At 37.4% G+C, this 24,269-nt stretch overlaps 1 protein-coding gene across 1 annotated transcript; it reads right to left on the reverse strand.

Annotated features, from left to right (window-relative positions):
- Positions 1–22,624: 22,624 nt before the first annotated feature.
- On the reverse strand, positions 22,625–23,203 carry LOC130460648 (uncharacterized). The gene is made up of 2 exons (XM_056827995.1): positions 22,839–23,203; positions 22,625–22,749 (listed from the first exon to the last, which is right to left on the reverse strand). The coding sequence occupies exons 1-2, from the start codon at positions 23,164–23,166 to the stop codon at positions 22,733–22,735; spliced, it is 345 nt and encodes a 114-aa protein (XP_056683973.1). The 5' UTR covers positions 23,167–23,203; the 3' UTR covers positions 22,625–22,732.
- Between the last annotated feature and the right edge of the window lie 1,066 nt (positions 23,204–24,269).

The following is a 24,269-nucleotide window of genomic DNA, read 5'->3' on the forward strand; positions in this document are numbered from 1 at the left end:
GTAGAACCTTTTTTTTTTTGGGATGCAACTCTAATGTAGAACCTTGAACACTAGCTTAAGTTTCGTACAAAATATGTCTAAATCTACAACCTTTTAAAAGTGAGGAGTCCAAATTCACTATTCATCCAATAGTGCTGTTACGATTTTGCCCCCGACTCTAACTCTTTACTACGGTTTTATCCTCGCTGTTGGATGCTCCCACATGTTGGAACTCACTGATCTCAGCCTCTAGCCTTATTTCCCCTCTACGAGATTTCTGTGTTTCACCCTTTCTCACCCTTTCTCTTTCCTCTTTTCTCGCGGATCATTTTCGACCCCTGTCTTCTTCTCCTTCTACCTTGCGGCTCCCCCCCCCCTCCTCCTTGCTGCTTTCTATCTCCTCTTCCCAAGGCTTCCTCGCGGCGAAAATGGTGATTTATGTTAAATATTCTCATCTCCGCGTTCTATGGTAATTTCGCTTAGTTTCGTAATTTTTCTTCAGATTAGGTTTAGGTTTAATTCGATTTAGTTTGAGTTGTTGTTGATTTGATCGAATTGGTTGAAGATTAGTTCAAATTGCTTGCATATTTGACATTGTTGCTTGACGATTAGTTCAAATCGCTTACAGATTTTATCGGTTTCGGCAATAGGATTTCAGACAATTTGATAAGTTCTTCATCCCTCCAATCCTGAAGATCTGCTAGAGCCGGTACTTTTTCTCTCTCGCTCTTATCCCGAGTTCGCCATTACTTTTGTTTGAATCAATTAGATAGAAATTTTATTTTGTTCGAGTTTCATGTTTGAGCAATTTTGTTGTAATTGATTGCTTTTACAAGAGGGATATGGTTTGGTTTTGGTTTAATTTCATTGAATATACAATATTGAAATGTGAAAGTGAATGCTCTGGTTAATTTGTTGTTTAATAATTATTTGTTTGTATACAACCTTGTTTAACATTGCATTTTGGATTGATTACAAATTTACAATCTCCTGTGAAATCAGACTCACCAAGTTAGCATGTGCTTAAATATATTTAGCATTGCATTCAGGGGGTTGATTTGTTGCCTTCTGTGAAATACCCACTGTTCCACCAAGGTTATCATGTATCTAAATCTATGATTGCAGAATGACAGTGTATACAGATTTCTAATGCACCGCTTTTTGGGGAACTATATTCTTTTCTGCATTTGGTTAATGTGTAGAGCGTGGTATGTTTGTAATATGTACAATTTATTACCAACTTTTAATTCAATTTATGCTTGATAATATACGTCGTAACAGCATATAAACAAAGGAAAACAATCATTCATCTGAACTTATGCATAAGAGATCTAATATTTTGATTAACTAGCTCAAGGGTTCAGTGATGTCCAGAGAGGTTAGCTTAGGACATTAGGAGTCAGATAAAACATGTATGAGGTTGAATATCTCTCCAGTGGGTGTGGGTTTAAGAGGTTGAATATGAGAGACACCTTTTATTTTCTTCAGCTAACCTAACCCTTGTATGACTGCATAATAGCTGAACCTGTTTGTTTAATGTTGTATGTCCCAAAGTTTTAAGTCTTCTATTATGCTTTACTCCTTTTGAAATGAATTATGACCCCAACAAACTTAAAATTATCCAGAGGGAAGAAACCTTAGTTTTGAAAGTTAGTACATTTTCAGACACATAATTCACTGATGCTGTTTCAATGCCTAGGTTCTTAAATAAGGCTTGCATTGTTGGAAATGTTGAGGAAGAACTCACACCTGATGGAGTAGCCTTAGATCCATGGAACCTTTGTACTGTAAATCAGGTTGAAGAGCTAAAATCCCTGATAAAGGTAATCCCAATATGGTCAACAAGGATTATGATGTCAGTAACTACCACTCAGCTCACATTCCCTGTTCTACAAGCTGGGTCTATGGATCGTCATATCACCTCAAATTTTCAAGTTCCTGCTGGTTCCTTCGGGACATTCACAGTCATCTATAATGTTATGGATTGTCATTTATGATCGCATTGTGATTCCTTTAAACACGAGAATAACAGGAAAACCAGGACAATTGAGTGTAAGGAAACAAAAGGGAGTTGCTCTCATACTCTCATTCATGTCAATGGTTGTGTGCGCGATAATTGAGGGTGTTCGACGTGAGAGAGCTATTAAGGAAGGATTCTCAGATGATCCAAAAGGGGTGACTGACATGTCAGCTTACGGGTTGCTGTTTCACCATTGGATTTCTGGAATGGCTGAGGCTTTTTTTATAGTTGGCCAAAATGAGTTCTTTTACTCTGAATTCCCAAAGAGCCTGCAAGGAGTTCGCAAGAAGGCAAGAAACTCATTGCCTTCAGAGTCAAATTAGCTTTTTTGATTTAATTTCTCTATGAATATTAGTTAACTGACCCTGCATCCTACAAATGCAGGAACAAATCCTTATAAATGAGATTCAAGAGCTTAATCACAAGGTCTTTTAAAGGAAATACCTTTCTTTTAATTTTGTCACAAGTATGATTGCACATTTTACCATATTCAAATCCCAATTTCTTTTTACAGGGGAATATCATTCAGCAGGAAAATATGGAACTATGCGAGAAAGTGAACCTAATTCGCCAAGAACACACCGTGACACCGACTCGTATAAGAAGGTATGAGAAGGCCGTTGAGAAAACATGACCCTATGTAGAAATCGACATAATACCACCATCGATCTCAATAATGTTCTCTACAAATTCCTTGTTTTGAATTAGTGCCTTATTTCTCTCTAAAGTAAGGTCCTACACAGCTACACATATTTTATGCTTTCACATTTTCAGTTTCTTTAATCTTGTTCAAATTGCTCATGTATTAGATTAGATTAAGATGGATGATCCCATCATATCAATTTACCTTTTCTTGGATTTATAGTATAGGAAGCGTGAATGGGAATAGCAGAAATTCCTTGATTCTAAATGGATTTAGCAGCAGAGAGGATCCGCAAGAGCTCATTCATCTTCGATCAAGCCATTTTGAAAAACACGGAAATCAGGCAATAGGAGTAAAAATAGCATTGGGGTAAGATTATTACGTCTGTTATGAAATGTTCATTTGCAAAAACTATTGCTGAAACTGATCCAAGCTTTTCGATATAACGCAGCAGACTATGATGGTATTAAGAAACTAAGCATGTATGAATCAATAAGTTATAAGATCGCCAGTATCGAACAAATTTTCTGTACAAAAGACGAGAGAAATGCATGGAGGTAGAGTGATTATTGGACATAATTCAGTACGTTGCTGCATCAACAAGTAGATGGAAGCCAACAACTCTCGTAAGTGCAATAATTTGGAATCTTTGGCAATTAATATTTTTTTCCCATGCTTCTGTTTTATGTTATAAGTGTACTTATAAGCGCTGAATATGTGACATGACCTACTAAAAGTCCTTAAATTATGCATATGGTCAAAAGGTATTTGAGGTTGGTAGGAGGACTCACTTAGAAGTCGTTCTATAGACTCCATATATACTCACTCGTAATCAATTTCCGTCACCTTCTTTTTAGTGAACTGTCCTAATAGGAAAGAGTAGTTTAGTAGTTGCATAATTTAGTCGGTTATTAGAGGCAAATGAAAAAAAATACTACTATAAATAAGGGAGAGTAGGCAAAGAGAAAGGTATCCAGAATGTTATCTTAGTTTTATTTGATAACTATCCTCTATGTTCTGTTATTCCATATTATCAATCTACCTCTCTTTTCTTTCTATAAATTCTAATGTAGCTATGCTGATGCATAACATTCTCTTACAATATTGTTCATCTTACACTCTACTGTAGCCATGGCTAATATGCTAAAAGCCCATGTACGTTTATAAATGCTAATTGGCAACTGAAGGTTATGATTTAGTGTTAAGTTGTCAATGTTGTTAAAGATGTTTTGCAACTGTCAGACTATCAGTATGTTGCAAGTTAGCTGCTTTTTCTTTCTTTTATCTGGTGGTCAGCTGCTGAATTTATTATAAAAGCTTATTTACATAATTAAAACAGCTTACATTCCTCATTCCTTGGCTTACTTCGTAGAACATTTCTATGTTGTCTGCAATATCATTCAGGGTCATGGGCACATATTGATTGATTGTCCACTATATAGTGTAGCATTGGATGCATGGAAATTTGTCTATGATTAAACAGCGAGGTTCTATTCTCCCATGCATGGTAGTAATTGTAGTAGTTTACCTTCTTCCTATTACCTTCTTCCTTTGACTCGAGTTCTGATGAATTAATCTGTTTAACCTTGCATCCAGTTCAGAAAGTATGTAATTTATACATGGGGCTAAGTTAATCGTACATCATAAGTGTTTTCGAAACTGTTAGTTACCCCCATGTCTCTAGAAAAACACCAGCTTGGTGAACTTTTTAAATCTTGTATAATTATAGTTTTGTTGATATGAATTGAAGTTTACGTAATGTGAATTTGGTAGAATGTAAGGCACAGAGTTTTTATTGGTGTTTTGAGAGTTTGTTAAATTTGTTTTAGTAAGGGTTTGGTAAAATTTTCCATCAAGGGTTTGAGGGTTTTGTTAGTCTCCGAAACAGAGCTTGAAAAGCACTAGGATACTCGAGATGAGGTGACATTCTATTTTTTTTCATCTTATTCATTATGACTAGGGTTGCTAGACTATTGGTGTGTAAATGTGGATGAGAAATAAATAAATAAATAAATGTATCTAGAAATGATAAGACGGTTTACAATGACGATTCCGGTATCTCGGCCTTGGTGTGTTTCTCTTCCGCCCTTTCTTGTGGTTTACTGTTTATTTATCATCTGCAATTGTGGTTTATGGTCATTTAGATGTTTTTAAAATATAATATGCTTTTAAAACAGATTGCTTTTAATACACATTTTTTTTTGTTTGATTACAACATGGTAATCTGTAAATAAATGGACTTAAATTGTGAGTAATTGCATAACTTTTTCCTGTAGAAAGTACGGTATCCAGGTTATAATAGACCTACACGCAGCACCCGGGTCACAAAATGGGAATGAACACCGTGCAACTAGAGATGGATCTCTTGAATGGGGAAAAACTGATGAAACTGTTCAACAAACATGGACCTTGAGGGGACCAAAGGGACCCCCATTTTCTGAAAAAATAAACCAGGAATCTATATATTCTTGCTTAATGTCCGCTCAGAATAATAATAAATTGATGTAGCTTAGTGGTTAATCTACTTGTTGTAACTCTATCCTTTGAACGCAGAAGTCTTGTGTTCGAGTCCCGACCCTACACTCTTCAAAGCTATTACACTTTTTCCCTTACCCGTGACCATTCATCTTCATGGTTTCTTAATTTCTAAAATGTTTTTGGCTTTATTTTTTTTACTTTTACCATTTTCTGATGTTTTCATGATTTATTTCTTGCTCTTCTTTTGTTTTTTTCTTCTGATTTTAGTACTGTATTTATATTTTATAATTGCATAATTTCATTGCATTTTTTAGGGATCTAATTATATAATAACAATATGCCCCATAAGTATTGAAAAAGATGCAACTTTTTTTTATACAATAGTGTAGTTTTGTCATTCTTTTTGTTAGTAATTTGTAATGAATCAGATTTCTTATAACATGTAAAAACTCATCGTATACACTCGTAATAATTTTTTCTTGAGATGAATCGCTGTAAATTATTGTTTGTACTGATATATTGATTTCTATTGCTCTTAAGCCTACACACAAATTCCTAAATCTTCACTGCATAATTTTGTTATGAATATTAAGAAAATTTATTACCTAACGTTCCCTAATTCCCCTTACCAAAAGGGGCAAAATAGAAGGATAAGCAATTTTGTATTTTAAACAAGTAAAAAGTTGGACCCCCATTTCTATATTACTGAGTCCACCACAGTCCTCCACCGCCAACCCTCTCACCAACTTCTTCTCCTAAAACTCCTAGATCCCCAAGTTCTAATCCTAATAAAATATTAGAATAGGAGAAAGAAGATCCCAGTAAAGAGCAGGTTCAACCTGATTTTAATTTTAAGGAAAATCAAAGTTCAGAAGATACAACAGATGAGGACTTTAGGGATTTTCAAGCAGCTGGTTGATTTTTTAACTTGTATAAATAAACTTTTGTTCATAAATGAAATTTCTTTCGGACAAGGCTGGTGTACATTGTGCATGATCAAGTCTATGCTATGCGAAATTTTAAGGCAGGGCAGTGTTCAGAAGGTGAGGAAAGGAGAAAAGATTGATATTTACACAGATGTGTGGTGATGGTGAGTAGTTAAATTGTTAACTTTTGGCTTAACCTAACTTTTTCGCTCGCTTATGTGATTGATAGTTGATAGACGACATACAACGGGAAACAGGTACACGATAGAGCTATGGATGGTAGGAAGACAGAACAAGTTGGGTTAATACGTTCTTTGTAATTATTTTTGTGGAGATGGGGGGGTTTAGGGGTGACTTTTATATATACTCTTATTCAGAGTTGGGTCTAATCTACTCAGCGCATTCTGTCCTGCTCATATCACTTAGTTTTTTGTTGTGTCAGCTGTTCTTAGTTGTTATTTCAAAGTACTAGCAACACTGGTGCCACAGTTCTATTCTCCGAAGTGTGCTGATGTTTTTGTGTTCTGGCTTGCATGAAGTTTGCTGGTCCGTGGCAGTGCAACAAGTTAGCTCAGGGTTGCTGGGTAGTCTGGTTGTCTGTTGCTGGTTGTGTTTGTTGCTCCGTGAAGTTTTAACCAAAGTGGTCAGATTGACTTGGTGTGGTGTTGGTTGCTATAAAAACATAGTCCCAACGAGTTTGCATAATAGCCCAAGAATTGTTGTAACTGATTTCTTATTTATATACCTCATGTGTTTGCATATTTGTAATTTTTTTTATCATTTCAGATCCTCAGTTGTCGGAAATGGAGGTGTTGCAACGTGATATATCAGCTCCCTTACAAAATAAATGTTATTAGTAATCCTTAAACAATAGGTTTCTTCCTAGAAATACATGGTTATAATACTAATTAAACATTCTTGATATATTTTAATAAAAATAACTACGCCATACGTTTTTCCCTACCTTGGGGGACGGCGCGCGATAGCGCGTCGGCCAACAACTAATTTTATAAGGATTAAGAGTGTCATTTACCACATGGACTTACTTAATTATAAAATATGGTTATAGATCGTGTCACATGTTGAATTCACGTGTCTTGAGGCTGTCTAGCGACATCGCTTAAGCCATGTCATCCAACCCAATTTATGTACAGAGTACTATTGTTTGTGATGGTATGCCAAAATTCCCATATGGGCTACCCAAGCACAACCAAAGTTCACATGTCATCCTCTATCGTGTTGACGTGCACTTGTCTAAGCCAATTAATTTCACTCAGGACTAGTTCTATTACTTTTTTTTTTGTGTGGTAAACTAGTTTTGCTAGGAATATTACGAGTTAATAATCTAGACAAAATACACACAATATAAATAACGTGGTAAATCCACGTCTCAACTTGTATTATTAATCAAAACGTTATTAACAATACAATCAATCAACCTCACAAGTGTTTCTCTCAAACTATGCTCAAGCTCAGGATCTCAAACATATCAATCATAATGGTATATAAATTCCTATTTATATACTCCAACTTTCTAACCCTAGCCCTAGTATTAGGAAACACAATATTACAATTTAGGAGAAACCAATATACTAACAAATCTATCCCTAAAATACAACTCGTAAAATAGGAATACAATATCATAATATATCTCCTAACTAAATATCTAGTAATATACCATAACTGAAACTCATTGCCATATTGGGTTTAATATTAACAATTCCTCCCCTTCAACCCAATATGGTTCCACAACCGATTTAACAGTCACTATTGAAACACCGTCGTCCATCCGACAATGCCTCCCCTCGAACAAGAACATCTCCATCTAACACAAATAGATTTCTTTTATTCTTCAAACCTTTGAGTATCACCAAACCTTTTTTAGTGACCTCCAAACTACTGTTGTTCACCATAACAGTATAACCCAAACCATCTAATCTAGCTACCCAATGAAATTAGATTCCGTTCTAGCTTTGGTACGTACCTCACTTCAGCTAACTTCCGAACACGGCCATTGCAAAGTTTTACCGCAACCTCACCAATGCCGTCAACTTTTACCTTCTTACCATCCGGCAAAGTAACCATCTTCCCTTCACACTCTTCGTAGGATGAGAACCATTCTCTCCTAGCACATATGTGATGAGAACTTCCCGAGTCAAGCACCCAACCGTCATTTGGTCCCTTATCTTCTTGAACCAAAAGAGCATCACCAATATCATCATCATCTCCTTCCGCATACGAAACACATCCCTTCTCGCGAGTTTTCTTCAACTCCTTCAAGTCTTCTTTTTCTTTGGGACACGTAGTTTGTATATGACCCAACTCTCCACAATAGAAACACTTAATATTAGGGTTATGTTTCTTACCAAATTTCTTTCTCTTGTCACGTGCATCTACCACGAATGCTCCTCCATCCGATGAGTCATCCGATCCTTGTTTCATCAATTTTTCATTCTCTATAAGAACAACAATAGTCTCTTCCAAAGCTAACTTTATTTTCCCCACCAACAAAGAAGTAATCACAATATTATACTTCTTTGGTAGAGACACAAGTAGAAGAATAGCTTTGTCCTCATCCTTTAATTTTTCATCTAAATTATTCACTTAGTTGATCAAGCCATTGAAACGATTCAGATGATATCTCAAATCTCCATTTTCTTCCATCTCGAGTCTGAACAAATCTTTCTTGAGAAATAACTTGTTGGCCAAAAACTTGGACTGATATGTCTTTGTCAACTTCTCCCACAAACTTTTAGGATTATCTTCCTCAAGAACATCATACTTAATTTTCGGTGCAAGGGCCAACCGTATTGTCGATGCCGCACGTAACTTCATGTCTTCCCACTTTGCCTTTTCTATTTCGGTAGGCTTCTTGTCTTCATGGGTTCCATAAAACCCTTGTTGGATTAGGAGATCTTCCACCGTGCTCTGCCATAAGGCAAAATTATTCCTTCCATTGAACAATTGAATCTCGAACCTTCCACCAAATTTCTCCATCACGAACCTTAGCTCTTGATACCACTTGTTAGGAATAGTACGAGTTAAAAATCTAGACAAAGCACACACAATATAAATAACGTGGTAAACCCACGTCTCAACTTGTATTATTAATCAAAATTCGTTATTAACAATACAATCAATCAACCTCACAAGTGTTTCTCTCAAACTATGCTCAAGCTCAGGATCTCAAACATATCAATCATAATGGTATATAAATCCCTATATATATACTCCAACTTCCTAACCCTAGCCCTAGTATTAGGAAACACAATATTACTAGAATATTACAATTTAAGAGAAACCAATATACTAACAAATCTATCCCTAAAATACAACTCGTAAAATAGGAATACAATACCATAATATATCTCCTAAATAAATATCTAGTAATATGTCATAACTGAAACTCATTGCCATATTGGGTTTAATATTAACAAGTTCCATTACCCTTATTTCACTAAGTTATCATTTACTTTTATCAAAATCAGGATCATATTAAACTATAATCTTTTTCAGCGTGTCTCTTGTGTGACCAGCCACACCATCAAGTTGATGGTGTGACGCGCGCAGCTAATATAGAAAAAGTTATTGACTGATGTTACTTGACTTTCTATGCTGGGGTTATTTATACATTGTATTCGATGTTACTTTTCTTGTTTTACTGAAGTTTCTTGAATTTCATGTTAGAAGTTCCTTGTAAAGACTGGTGTTACTTGATTTTCTATGCTCGTATTACTTATACATTGTATTCGTTGTTACTTTTCTTGTTTTATTGCAGTTTCATGTTAGAAGTTCTTTGTATAGACTGGTGCTACTTAACTTTCTATGATGATGTTACTTATACGTTGTATTCACTGTTATTTTTCTTGTTTTACTACAGTTTCTTGAACTTCATGTTCAATGTTCCTTGTATAGTTTGGTGTTACTTTACTTTTTATGATGGTGTTACTTATACATTGTATTCGCTGTTACATTTCTTATTTTATTGCAAGTTCTTCAATTTAATGATAGAGGTTCCTGATATAGACGGATGTTACTTGATTTCTATGATAGTGTCACTAGTGGAAAAAGGCTTATTTGCATCCCCGCATTTGCCACGCCATTCTGAACATGTGATGCAAATAACAAATTTTAGCATAAAATTTACTCATTTGCGTCGCAGCTTTGTTAAACTGCGAGGCAAATGACTCTAGGATGCCCCCAGAGTCATTTGCATCGCAGATTAACAAAGCTGCGAGGCAAATGACTCAATCAAGTGCATCGCAGATTTACAAATCTGCGTGGCAAATGACTCTAGGAGCATCCTAGAGTCATTTGCCACGCAGATTTGTAAATCTGCGATGCAATGCGTGTCCACCTAGGAATGTACTTTCTCGCTTTGACCCAGCACACCACACCAACACCGCAAACTTTCCGCCTCTTCTATCTTTCTCTCTCATCTATTCTTTTAGAATCTCCATTGTTGGTACTCCAACACCTCTTCATCTCTCCTCCAACAACACAATATCAACCTTATTTTTCGACATCTCCTCTCACCAAAGCTGTCACAAATATAGTCAATTGGGTTTCTCTGAAAATTCAAGATCTGCGATGTCAAGAAGAGGCAAACCCTAGGTGTCGGCGCCGCGAAGAAGGCTAAGAAACATGCCGAACTGCCGCGAAGAAGGCTAAGAAACGCCGAATACGCCGAACTGCCTCTAAGAAACATGCTAAACTACCGCGAAGAGGCAAACCCTAGGTGTCGGCGCCGCGAAAATGTCAATACGATTGGTTTGCATTTTCCGGCGGGTCATATTGCTTGGTTTTTGAAGGGTAAGAAACACGCTGGGTCATATTGCTTGATTTCCAAATTCAATTAGTTTTGCACATTTTAAAAAAAATCTTATGAATCTAGGGTTTAATTATTTTGGTTAATGTGTGAATTTGAGTATCTTTTTGCCCGATTGTTTGGATTGTTAATTTGAGTATCTTGATTTCCATGTTCAATTAATTTTCTCTGGTTTTTTTCATTTGAATTTAGGGTTTAGTTATGTTGGTTAGTTTGTGAATTCAAGTATTTTTTTTTTCAATTTTTTATGAGTTTCGCTTTGAATTTGATGATAAATTAAGTGACTGATTTGAATTTGATGATAAATTAAGTGTTGAATTGAATTTGATGTAATGTGACCTTTTTTTTATTGATGTTGAATTGCTAGATTTGTATCTAATTAGGATTTTTATTGTGACCTTTGGATCTTTTGAAGAGGAATCAGTATCTAATTAGGAATTTAGGATTTATATTCTTGTTTAATGCTTAGCAACCTTTTTCTAAGTAGTTTGAGGTGAAGAAAGGAGTTTCGTGGCTGACTTTAGATCAACACTTTTGAGTTCAACAGGTTGGGAGACTTTCCCTTTGGATGTTTTTGAAGAGGAATCAGATTCCGTCGTCCAATTAAGATTTAGATTCTTATTTGTGGTTATTGTCCTCTTACAACTTGACTATTAGCTTTTTCCTAACAAATATTCTGTAAATTCTCTTTGTTCCAAGTATATATACATGCCTTTTTAATTGAAAGCTTTGGATAGTGATAGGTAGATGGGAGAGCTTCTGGTGCTGGATTTGTTTTCGTTTTTGGGGGGTATGTTTGACAATGATAAGTGCATACAAATTCTTTGTGTCTTTTTCTGTATATTCGAGAGTAAGACTCCGTTTGGTTTGACGGAAAACACAATTCCAAACTACTTTTCCTTCGTTTGTTTCATTACAAGAAAAGTTATAGAGAAAAGGAAAATGGAAATAGAATGGGGTTGATGGGAGGAGGAGGAGATGTAAGGAGGAGGGAGGAAAATGTGTTTCCCCTCCCTTTCAAAAGGAAAATGTTTTGCACCTTGATAGAGTTGTATTCCTCCATTTGGAAACAACTTTCCATCCCTTACAAACCAAACAAAGAAAAGTGGGAATCAAACACTCTCTAAATGTGTTCACATCAATTTTAGGGTATAAGACAGTTAATCAAAGAAGTATTTGTTTTATTTCTTTTGCTAATTCAAAGCACATTTTTTTTAATGTTTGTGTGAGTGTGGGACTGTAGTTTATTTTATTTTTTAATAGGAATGAGCCAAGATTTAAAAGCGTTATTTTTTTTTTAATATATTTATCGTACTTCAAGCTTTAACAACTATTTTCATATGTCATTTGTTTTCTTGGTGGATTTAATCCTTCTATCTCTATAGTATACCAAGATGTAAGTTGTAAACAGCCTACTTGATTTCCACCTCCCTCTTTTTGTTTGCTTATGCGATATCATTTGTTAAATAGAGCTCACACATTGTTTGCTAATATCAATAACATGATGATGCTAAGTTGTGATATCTCATGTGTTTCAGATGCGAGCTGATAAATTGAAGACACAAATCGAGCTTACATTCAAACAGATGAACACTGGTGGGACAGAAGCAGAAAGAGGTAGAGAAAACATTGCCGAACTGGAAAGGGTCCAGCAAATCATGGATCAGTACAAACTGCAAGCTCAACAACTGGAAGAATTAGAAGTAAAGAAACGCACAGAAGAGTTGGCTGCGTTTGTAGCTAAAGAGCCTTCTCATCACTTGCTACGACTTGGCCATGATTGTTGGGACGTTGCTCGATACTACACTAGAAGCAAGAGAAACACTAGAAGATTCTGGGCAACAACTATTTTTTTTTTGTTGGGTGTCAAGAGAAACCGTTAGATGGAATCAAGCTTTTGTATTGTAAAATTTATGAAGATACTGCCTTTACGTATTTAGTCTTATTGATTTGATGTGGTTCTATTTAATAATATGAGTTGTCTATTTTACTATATATATATAGTAAAATGGAACCTATTTTTTTTACAAAATTCAAAGTCATTTGCGTCGCACATTAAGCTATTGTGCGTGGCAAATGACTTTTTTTTTTGGCGCCTGAAAGTCATTTGCCACGCACTTTAAGCTAATGTGCGTGGCAAATGACCTTTCAACATGGTGCCTGAAAAGTCATTTGCCACGCACATTTGCTTAATGTGCGACGCAAATAAGGGTCATTTGCATCGCACTTTTGTGCGATGCAAATGACTTTTAGTCATTTGCATCGAGATCTTTTGCCACGCACAATGTGCGACGCAAATGTGCTTAAAAGTGCGATGCAAATGACCCTTTTGCCACTAGTGTGTTACTTTTAGTTATTGCAGTTTTTTCAATTTTATGTTAGGTTCCTTGTATAGACTGGATGACCGCTGTTACTTTTCTTGTTTTATAGCATTTTCTTCAATTTCATATTAGAGGTTACTTGTATATACTGATGTTACTTTAATTTCTATGTTGATGTTACTTTTATGTTCCGTTAACCAACATGACGGACTTTAAACGCGTTTGACTTATTTATAAGTGTGAACATGTCACACCATCAAGTTGATGGTGTGGCTGGTCACATATAAGACTTGAGGAATTTTTTATTTATTTATGTCAATTTTCTCCAATTTAATTTTAATAAAATATATGAACATTAGATTTGAAAATACATGTTAACATTACTACCAAGATCCAATTTGGTAATATTTTTAACTTATAGATAAGTGTACAAATATGATTAAATCTAGTCAAATTAAGAGACTAGACTAGAGCTGTCAAAAACTGACCCGACCTGAAAACCCGACCTGAACCGACCAAACCCGTAACCGACCATGACCCGAAATTACGGTAAAGCAGGTAACCCGAAACCCGACCTATACCCGACCCGAAAAAACCGATAACCGATTTTAACCCGGTGTTGTAACACCTGAACCCGAACCCGACACCCGACTCGAAAATGACCGATAACTGAACTGATCCGACCGAACAATGACCCGAACCCGATTCGATACCCGACCCGATATCAACCCGAAACCGATTGTAACTCGACGAAACCTGCTATTGACCCGACTTGTGACAACCCGCTACCCGATTTACCCGAGTTATCAATGACACGACCAAATATTAACTTCATTGATAAATCTATTTTAATTATTTATTGCTAGATATTGAAAAATTTAACTCTAAAATAAGTTAAACAAAATTTTTTAGAATATAAATTAAATTAAATGTATAGGTTAATTATCAGACCCGAGTTTGACCCGTCCCTGAGAGTGACCCGATCTGAATTCTATTTGATATGATTATTATCCGATCCAAACTAAGACCCGAACCCGAAAATAACTGTATTGCAAACCGACTTTAACCCGACTCGATAAGACCCGAACCCGAAATTATCTGCTACAAACCGACTTAAACCCGACCCGATAAGACCCGAACCCGAAATCAAACCTGACCGAAATGTGACCCGACCCGAACCCGATCTGAACCCGGGATAGGAAAAAACCCGATATGACCCGACCTGAAATCGATCCGACCGAACCCGAACTCAACCCGAATGAAATATTAACCCGACACGACCCGACCTGATCATGACCCGAGACTCGAGATGACCCGACACAAACCCGACCCAATTACCTGTTTTGATAGCTCTACTCCTATCTAAGAATAATTAGTAAAGTTTGATTAATTTGGGTAGTGAAGAAGAAATAAGGAAGTTTGAAGAAGTGGGTGGAAATAAACAAATTGACTAATTGAGGGATCCACGTAAGAAATACGTAAAATAAGTGGTACATATCTGGAAGGTCTGCTGTTATGTTGGTTTTGTGTTGACCACTTTGATTTTTGGCAGGATTGTATGGTGGAATGGTGGTGACCGTCTGGCCGTGTGCAGTTTGGGCTTCCCAGGTTTCCACTCTCCAGGGACATATTTTAACACGTATTTTTATGACGTTTGCCAGCTGTTAATTAGTCAGTTAATCACGTTTTTAATTGACTAAACTCAACTCATCACCTCATTTTTCAATTATTAATGTGTGTTCATGATTCATAAGGGATTACGGGTAGTAATATGAGAAACACAAAAATCTCCGACTTTATTATTGTCGATTGAATTTCAATCAGCAAAAATTGACAACATAAATCTTTATTTTAAGTCGTCGTCTTCCCATATTAGTCCTGAACGTGGACTGTATTTTCAAAAATAACAAGTTTTAGGTAAATTTGTCAAAACTCCCTTATATATTTGACTTTTTACGTTATAAAATAAATATTATAATTAACTACATTATAAATTAATTATATTGTAAGATATCTATTCTCAAATTATTAACGTTAATTCATATTTTCGGGATTGACTTTATCATGTGCATCTTACATGCCATTTATTTACCTCTTTTTCTGTTAGATACCACGTGCAATACACCTAGTAATCAATCCCGGAATCAAGAATCAATTGTCAAAATTCGACAATCGATAGTATCTTACAACATAATTTTTTATAAGCTAGTTAATTACAACATGTTTTAATAAGGTAGTTTTTCACAAAAACACAATTTTATAAGGTAGTTTTTGACAAATTTACGCGCCCAAGTTTTATTACCGTAACATCTTCTAAATTCATTCCACCTATCACCAATTAATTTTAGAATGAAACTCTATTAGGCTTATACTTCCTCTAGATTAATCTCAATATAGTCAATATGTTGCATTTATTGTGAAATGAAAGAAGTGTATGGTTAGAATCTCCTTCGATGTCGGGCTTAACTTTGCTTAGTAAAGTTTATCGCCCGTTAATTCATATTTCCATACCTAAATATCTTCTCCTTTACTTTTTTATCATGAAAAACATTTCTACATGAGTGAAGAACTAACTAATTGTTGGTTGTAATGCAAAACGTTAAGCGTTTCGTATTTGAGACAAACTACTTTTGCATATGACTAGTACACTCCCCGGCCAAGGTGTGGCTTGATTTCGTTAACCGCAGGTAGGCCGTGGAGTATACTGGTTGTAAGGAAAACAATAAGGAAAAGGTAATTCCTAGCTGGTTACCAGTGCAGCTTAGCAGTTTGATGGAGAAAGTACATATACTTCTGGTGAGCAGCCCTTTAAGCTGCAACCACCTCCTTTTCTTCTGAGGCAAGCAGTGTATCCAATGGATTATCATGCATTATTTGGGTCAAATAATTCCCCATAAAAGTCATAGAAAGCAGCTTGGACCTCTGATGGAGAGCTAACCCAATCATCATTGACCGTTTGAATTGAGTGAATTGAGAAACCTTGGAGTTTTCATCACCATTCTCTAACCAGTGCAGCTTAGCAGTTTGATGGAGAAAGGACATGTACTTCTGATGAGAAGCCTTGTAAGCTGCAGCCACCTCCCCTGCACCTCAACTAACTTTTCCGGGAGCTTGAGTTGATTAGCTTCCACTAAACTAAACCCCTCCCTATTCAGATGTTTCAAATCCAGCTTGATCCACCTGAGCTTGGTAATGATTCTGATCATATGAAAACCGTACACATATTGGCTCCAGTTCTTTTCAACTATAGGAAGAAACCCAGGAGATGAAGTCCACATGTTGTAAAATTTGAAAGGTTTCTTCTGAATTTGAGAAACAAAGGTACTCAAGATCATTAGGCAATCAAATGTCCCTTCCGGAAGGAAGGTAGCCTCATCACCCCCAAACAGGTCATCCCAAGCCTCATTGGCCAACACCCTATCAATTCTAGAGAAAAATTTATCTTCCCCCTCTTGTTTGTTGGTCCAAGTAAAGTGTCTACCTACTATTTTGATTTCAGTAAGCTAACAGCTTGCCATGCACTTTCTCAATGGATGGATTTCTGAAAATCTAACAGTTGACCCAATTCTATCCTCCATATTCATAATGGCATTGAAATCCCCCACTACAACCCAGGCAGAATTACAGGACAAGCCAGCAAGAGAAGCCCACATGCTCTATCTCTCCAGAGGAGTGTTCCTTGAGGTAATCAAACAGTGAATATTTGAGACCCCATATGAACAATACTCACAATGAACACATCAGAGTCCCAAGTTATGACTATTCTACCATTTTTATGGAAGCTCAAATTAGTGGTGAAACACCAATTAGGACAAAGATTAAGGTAAAGGTCCCCCATCTTAGGAGCCTTCACCCTTGTTTCAAGGAGACATAACAGTTTAATGTGGTTAGAATGAATCATGAATCTCACCTCTTCCTGCTTCTCATACCTGTTCAGTCCCCTTACATTCCAGCATATAATCCTATCCATTGCGTGTAAGGGAAGCCACTCCCTTGCCTAATGAAACCACATGAGTCTCTCCATCAATAGGAGATACCTCCACCCTATCATCTGCACAATCATCACAGCTCAAAGCCTGATAAGAGTTAACAGTAATAACTGGCTTCAACTGTTGATCCTTGCTCTTGTTGAATCTGGCAGCCTGCACAAATCCCTCGGAAGAAGGAGAATCAACTTGCCTAGGAGCTTGGATCACCTATGTGACCCTAGGTGAAATTGCTCTTTGAACTGGCTTCTGGACCTACACTTTCTTGCCCCCATTGGTGTTCCTGTTAGGTTATGATACATATGACATTACATAAATCATGCGGAAACAACCATTAACCCAGGACAACATATTATTTACACATAATCATATAGCATAATTTAGATGCATACTCTTTGTTGCGTGCCCTCCCTAGCTGCGCCCGAACCGAACAAGAACAAGTCTTTAGGACTCCAAGTGTCGTCCCTCCGTAGATAGTCCACAGCACGTCCGGATCCGCCTTAAGATTGACCAACTAGAATCGCCCTTAAGGTACTAGAAAATTTCGGCACTTTTGAGCAAGATGTGTGTTTTAATTTTCTCTCAAAAAACTCACTTTTGAATACTTTGAAACTTGTGTATAAATTATGACCCCTAGGCCTTTATTTATAGAGTTATGGAAAAGGAATCGTAATCCTAGTAGGATACGAATTAATCGAAATTAGAATCCTACATGAATTCTATTTAATTAATTTATCCAATTAGGAATAGAAACTCAATCATACACTGACTCTTGTAGATTCAGGAATCACGCATGAGCACAAACTCACACACACACGGCAGCCACAAGGGCTGCCCATGCGCGTGCGAGCAGCAGCCCGCGCAGCACGGCCCACGCAGCCGTGGCCCTTGGCGCGCGCTGGGCCTGCCTTGCGGTAGGCCTGGGCGCTGCCTTGGCTGGGCTTGTGGCGCGCATGCTTGCTGGGCGATGGCCCCGGCTTCGTGCTGGGCCTTCGTCCGGCAAGCCTCGTCCGATGCTAATTCGTACGATACGCTTCCGATTAAATTTCCATTTCCGGAATCTATTTCCGATACGAACAATATTTAATATTTCCGATTCCGGAATTAATTTCCGTTTCGAACAAATATTTAATATTTCCGTTTCCGGAATTATTTTCCGATTCCGGCAATATTTCCGATTCTGACAATATTTCCGTTTCCGGCAATATTTCCGATTCTGGTAATATTTCCATTTCCAATAATATTTTCCGATACGTACCATGTTTCCGTTTCCGGCAACATCTACGACTTGGATAATATTCATATTTCCGATACGATCCATATTTCCGTTTCCGGCAATATCATCGTTTCCGGAGTATTCATTTCTTGCCTGTGACGATCTTAGCTCCCACTGAAACCAAGATCCGTCGGTTCCGAATATTCATAGATGGAGTATTTAATGCCATTAAATACTTGATCCGTTTACGTACTATTTGTGTGACCCTACGGGTTCAGTCAAGAGTAAGCTGTGGATTAATATCATTAATTCCACTTGAACTGAAGCGGCCTCTAGCTAGGCATTCAGCTCACTTGATCTCACTGAATTATTAACTTGTTAATTAATACTGAACCGCATTTATTAGACTTAACATAGAATGCATACTTGGACCAAGGGCATTATTTCCTTTAGTCTCCCACTTGTCCTTAGGGACAAGTGTGCATTACCTAATTCCTTTGTCGCTCGATGCTTGCTCTTGAACATAAGGTAAGAGTTGTCATCCTTATTATGTCCAGAGGTGTTCCTCGGTTTCAGAGTTCAACTGATCAAATAAACAGATAATCATAGCCTATGATTCATCCGAGCACGGCCATGCATTTCACAGTTTCTAGCTCTCCGAGTGGCCTTGTACAACTTTTAAGCATCTCATCCCGATTTATGGGAGGACAATCCCAATCTTGCGATCTTGAGATTAGACTTCGTTTGATAGGTGATTACCTGAGCGTTGCCTTTATAGCCTCCTTTTACGGTGCGACGGTTGGTCAACGTCAAAGCAACCAGTTCTCAAACAAGTAATCTCAAATCACTCAGGTATTGAGGATTTAGTGTCTAATAATTTAATGAAATTTACTTATGACAGACTTTCATCTCTTACAGTAAAGTTTCATAGGTCTTGTCCGATACTAGTCTTCCCAAAGTAAGTATCTATGCAAATGATTATGACATTGCCATGTCCACATAGTTCAAGAAACAGAACTACTAGTCATCTTGCATTCTAATCGTCTAACGTTTTCTATGCGTCCAATTTTATAGAAAACTCCGATTAGGGACCATTTTCAACCTTTGACATTCAAGTTCACTTGATAGACATTTCTTAGTCACAGGACTGGTCCTGACAGTCTATCTTGAATATATCGTCAAGTTGAAGGGACTCATCATTTAATAAACCACAAATTAAATGGAAAAATGAATTCCTTTCATTTATTGTGAATGATTAACCAATAATGTTTTACAAAGATTTAAACTCTAAAACTTTAAAACATTAAACAGAGACATCAAAGCCATTCTCCAATATGCTTGATTCCCATAGCTGCAGTGTGCGAGTTGTGCTTCGCTTGCGGCAGAGGTTTAGTTAATGGATCTGATATGTTGTCATCAGTTCCAATTTTGCTTATCTCGACTTCTTTTCTTTCAACGAACTCTCGTAGAAGGTGAAATCTACGAAGTACATGCTTGACTCTCTGGTGGTGTCTAGGCTCTTTTGCCTGTGCAATAGCTCCGTTATTATCACAATACAGGGCTATTGGTCCTTTAATGGAGGGGACTACACCAAGTTCTCCTATGAACTTCCTTAGCCATATAGCTTCCTTTGCTGCTTCATGTGCAGCAATGTACTCCGCTTCAGTTGTAGAATCCGCAATGGTGCTTTGCTTAGCACTTTTCCAGCTTACTGCTCCTCCGTTGAGGCAGAAGACAAACCCAGACTGTGATCTGAAATCATCTTTGTCGGTTTGGAAACTTGCGTCCGTATAGCCTTTAACAATTAATTCATCATCTCCACCATAGACCAGGAAGTCATCTTTGTGCCTTTTCAGGTACTTCAGAATATTCTTGGCAGCAGTCCAATGCGCCTCTCCTGGGTCTGACTGGTATCTGCTCGTAGCACTGAGTGCGTACGCAACATCCGGGCGTGTACATATCATAGCATACATTATTGAACCAATCAATGATGCATATGGAATCCCATTCATTCGTCTACGCTCATCAAGTGTTTTTGGGCACTGAGTCTTGCTTAGAGTCATTCCATGAGACATGGGTAGGTAGCCTCGCTTGGAGTCCGCCATCTTGAACCTATCAAGCACCTTATTGATATAAGTGCTTTGACTAAGTCCAATCATCTTTTTAGATCTATCTCTGTAAATCTTGATGCCCAATATGTACTGTGCTTCTCCTAGATCCTTCATCGAAAAACATTTCCCAAGCCAAATCTTGACAGAGTTCAACATAGGAATGTCATTTCCGATAAGCAATATGTCGTCGACATATAATACTAGGAAAGCAATTTTGCTCCCACTGACCTTCTTGTATACACAAGATTCGTCCGCGTTTTTGATGAAACCAAAGTCACTGACTGCTTCATCAAAACGTATATTCCAGCTCCTGGAGGCCTGCTTCAATCCGTAGATTGACTTCTTTAGCTTGCATACCTTTTTAGCATTCTTTGGATCCTCAAAACCTTCAGGCTGTGTCATAAACACAGTTTCTGTTAAAACGCCGTTTAAGAAAGCAGTTTTGACATCCATCTGCCATATTTCGTAATCGTAATATGCAGCGATTGCTAACATTATTCGAATAGACTTTAGCATTGCAACTGGTGAAAAGGTTTCATCGTAATCCACACCGTGGACTTGCCTGTAACCTTTTGCAACCAATCTAGCTTTGAAAACTTCAAGTTTCCCATCCTTGTCTTTTTTCAGTTTGAAAACCCATTTGCTTCCAATGGCTTGGTAGCCATCTGGCAAATCGACCAAATCCCATACTTGGTTTTCAGACATGGAGTCTAATTCAGATTGCATGGCTTCTTGCCATTGCTTGGAGCTAGGGCTCGTCATAGCTTGCTTGTAAGTCGCAGGTTCATCACTTTCAAGTAATAGAACGTCATAGCTCTCGTTCGTCAAAATACCTAAGTACCTCTCCGGTTGAGATCTATATCTTTGCGATCTACGCGGGGTAACATTTCTAGATTGACCATGATTCTCACCAGATTCTTCTAAAGATCTCTGAGTTTCATCTTGAATGTCATCTTGAGCATTCTCTAGAGTTTGTTGTTCGACTCGAATTTCTTCGAGGTCTACTTTTCTCCCACTTGTCATTTTGGAAATGTGATCCTTCTCCAAAAAGACACCATCTCGAGCAACAAACACTTTGTTCTCAGATGTATTGTAGAAGTAATACCCCTTTGTTTCCTTTGGATAGCCCACAAGGATACATTTGTCAGATTTTGGATGAAGTTTGTCTGAAATTAATCGTTTGACGTATACTTCACATCCCCAAATCTTAAGAAAAGACACATTTGGAGGCTTTCCAAACCATAATTCGTATGGAGTCTTTTCGACAGCTTTAGACGGAGCTCTATTTATAGTGAGTGCAGCTGTATTTAGTGCATGTCCCCAAAATTCTAATGGAAGTTCGGCCTGACCCATCATTGACCTGACCATGTCTAGCAAGGTTCTGTTCCTCCGTTCTGACACACCGTTCCATTGTGGTGTTCCAGGAGGAGTCAATTCTGATAGAATTCCACATTCTTTCAGATGGTCATCAAATTCATAGCTCAGATATTCACCGCCTCTATCAGACCGCAGTGCCTTGATCTTCTTGCCTAATTGATTCTCTACTTCACTCTGAAATTCCTTGAATTTGTCAAAGGATTCAGACTTATGCTTCATTAGGTAGACATAACCATACCTACTGAAGTCATCAGTGAAAGTGATAAAGTAGCTGAAACCACCTCTAGCATTTGTACTCATTGGTCCACATACATCTGTATGGATTAAACCCAATAGTTCATTTGCTCTTTATCCGACTTTAGAGAAAGGTTGCTTTGTCATTTTGCCAAGTTAACATGATTCGCATTTACCATAATCCTCTAAGTCAAATGGTTCTAGAATTCCTTCCCTTTGAAGTCTTTCTAAGCGTTTCAAGTTTATATGGCCTAATCGACAATGCCACAGATAGGTGAGATCTGAATCATCCTTTTTGGCCTTTTTGGTATTTATGTTATATACTTGTTTGTCGTGATCTAATAAATAAAGTCCATTGACTAATCTAGCAGATCCATAAAACATCTCTTTAAAATAAAACGAACAACTATTGTCTTTTATTATAAAGGAAAATCCCTTAGCATCTAAGCAAGAAACTGAAATGATGTTTTTAGTAAGACTTGGAACATGGAAACATTCTTCCATTTCCAAAACTAGCCCGGAGGGCAACGACAAATAGTAAGTTCCTACAGCTAATGCAGCAATCCGTGCTCCATTTCCCACTCGTAGGTCGACTTCACCCTTGCTTAACTTTCTACTTCTTCTTAGTCCCTGTGGATTGGAACATAAGTGTGAGCCACAACCTGTATCTAATACCCAAGAAGTTGAATTAGCAAGTATACAGTCTATAACGAAAATACCTGAAGATGGAACGACTGTTCCGTTCTTCTGATCTTCCTTTAGCTTTGGACATTCTCTTTTGTAATGGCCTATTCCATTACAATAAAGACAGCTTGATGTGGACTTGTCCTGCTTTGATTTAGCATTGCCCTTGGACTTTCCACCTTTCTTGAATGGTCTCTTTCTAGCCTTGAGTAAATCTTTGGCTTCACAGTCCAGTACTATTTCAGCCTTTCTGACAAGGTGAATAAATTCTGCAACTGTTTCTTCTCTTGGTTCACTTAGGTATTGTTGCTTGAAGCGACCAAACCCACTGTGTAGTGAATTGAGCAAGACAGAGACTGCCATCCTTTCGCTTATTGGTGTTCCTAGTAGACTTAGGCGATCAAAATATGAACACATAAGATCCACATGGAACCTCAGTGGGACGCCTACCCTCTGTTTAGTGCGAAGGAGCTGAACATGTGTTTCTTGGACCTCCATCCTATAACACCTGTTGGGAGAACTAACCTTTAGCCCAGACATTGATTCAATCAACTCATGGGCGTTCAGGTCCCTGTCCTCCGTACTTCCACGACAGATATCCCTCAGATTCTTGATGAGCGTAAAAGGTTCATAAGCTACAAACCTTCTAGCCCAATCATCAGGGATATTGTTCAGCATGAGACTCATAACCTTTTTGAGATCCGCATCCCAGGCGTAAAATCTCTCAGGGGTCATGTCTCTGGCATAGTAGCTTGGCATGGGATGTGATAGTACATACTCAAGTCCATTGAGTTTGACTATTTCAACTAGCTTAGCTTCCCATTCAAGAAAATTTGTCAGGTTCAGCTTGACCATAAGCTCAGAACCCATGATGATGTTTTGATTGTTGTTTGCCATATTAAAAACTACAATTGAAAAGAATAAACAAATAAATAACCATTCACAGTTTCTCTTAATAAACTTAAATTCTAGCATACATGCATAATTCAATGTTTATTAAGCATTTTATTCAAGTTATGTGTTCCGGCAGGTGTGAATAAAATGATTCCAAGATCCTAAAATCATTGAAGAACTAAGCACAGTTTGTCGACTTAATCCTAGAACATCTTAGGTAAGCAAAAGCCTTTTGCTAATAGTCTAGAAACTATTCTTGGTTGATAGGTACGTCTAAGAACTTATTAGGTAAACCTATCGAATTTGCCACGACATAAAAGGACTCCTTACTTATATCGTTGAGTTTCACCAAAACTAACATGTACTCACAATTATTTGTGTACCTTGCCCCTTTAGGACCAATAAGTAACACCTCGCTGAGCGAAAACTATTACTAGATTGATGTAAAGGATATCCAAGCAAGTGTATATTTTGGCATGGCACCTTTTAACTCAATTTTTAAGTTTGGAACTTAAGGCTCTTACTATGTTGGTTAGATTTTAAGTGAACTAAAATCCTTAATCATGCAACAT

The sequence above is a fragment of the Spinacia oleracea genome, chromosome 5 (assembly GCF_020520425.1).
Source record: "Spinacia oleracea cultivar Varoflay chromosome 5, BTI_SOV_V1, whole genome shotgun sequence".
NCBI lineage: Eukaryota > Viridiplantae > Streptophyta > Magnoliopsida > Caryophyllales > Amaranthaceae > Spinacia > Spinacia oleracea.

Bases quoted from the DNA above. Each gene is read 5' to 3' on its own strand.
- LOC130460648 (XM_056827995.1), bottom strand. From the start codon at position 23,166: ATGGCAGTCTCTGTCTTGCTCAATTCACTACACAGTGGGTTTGGTCGC.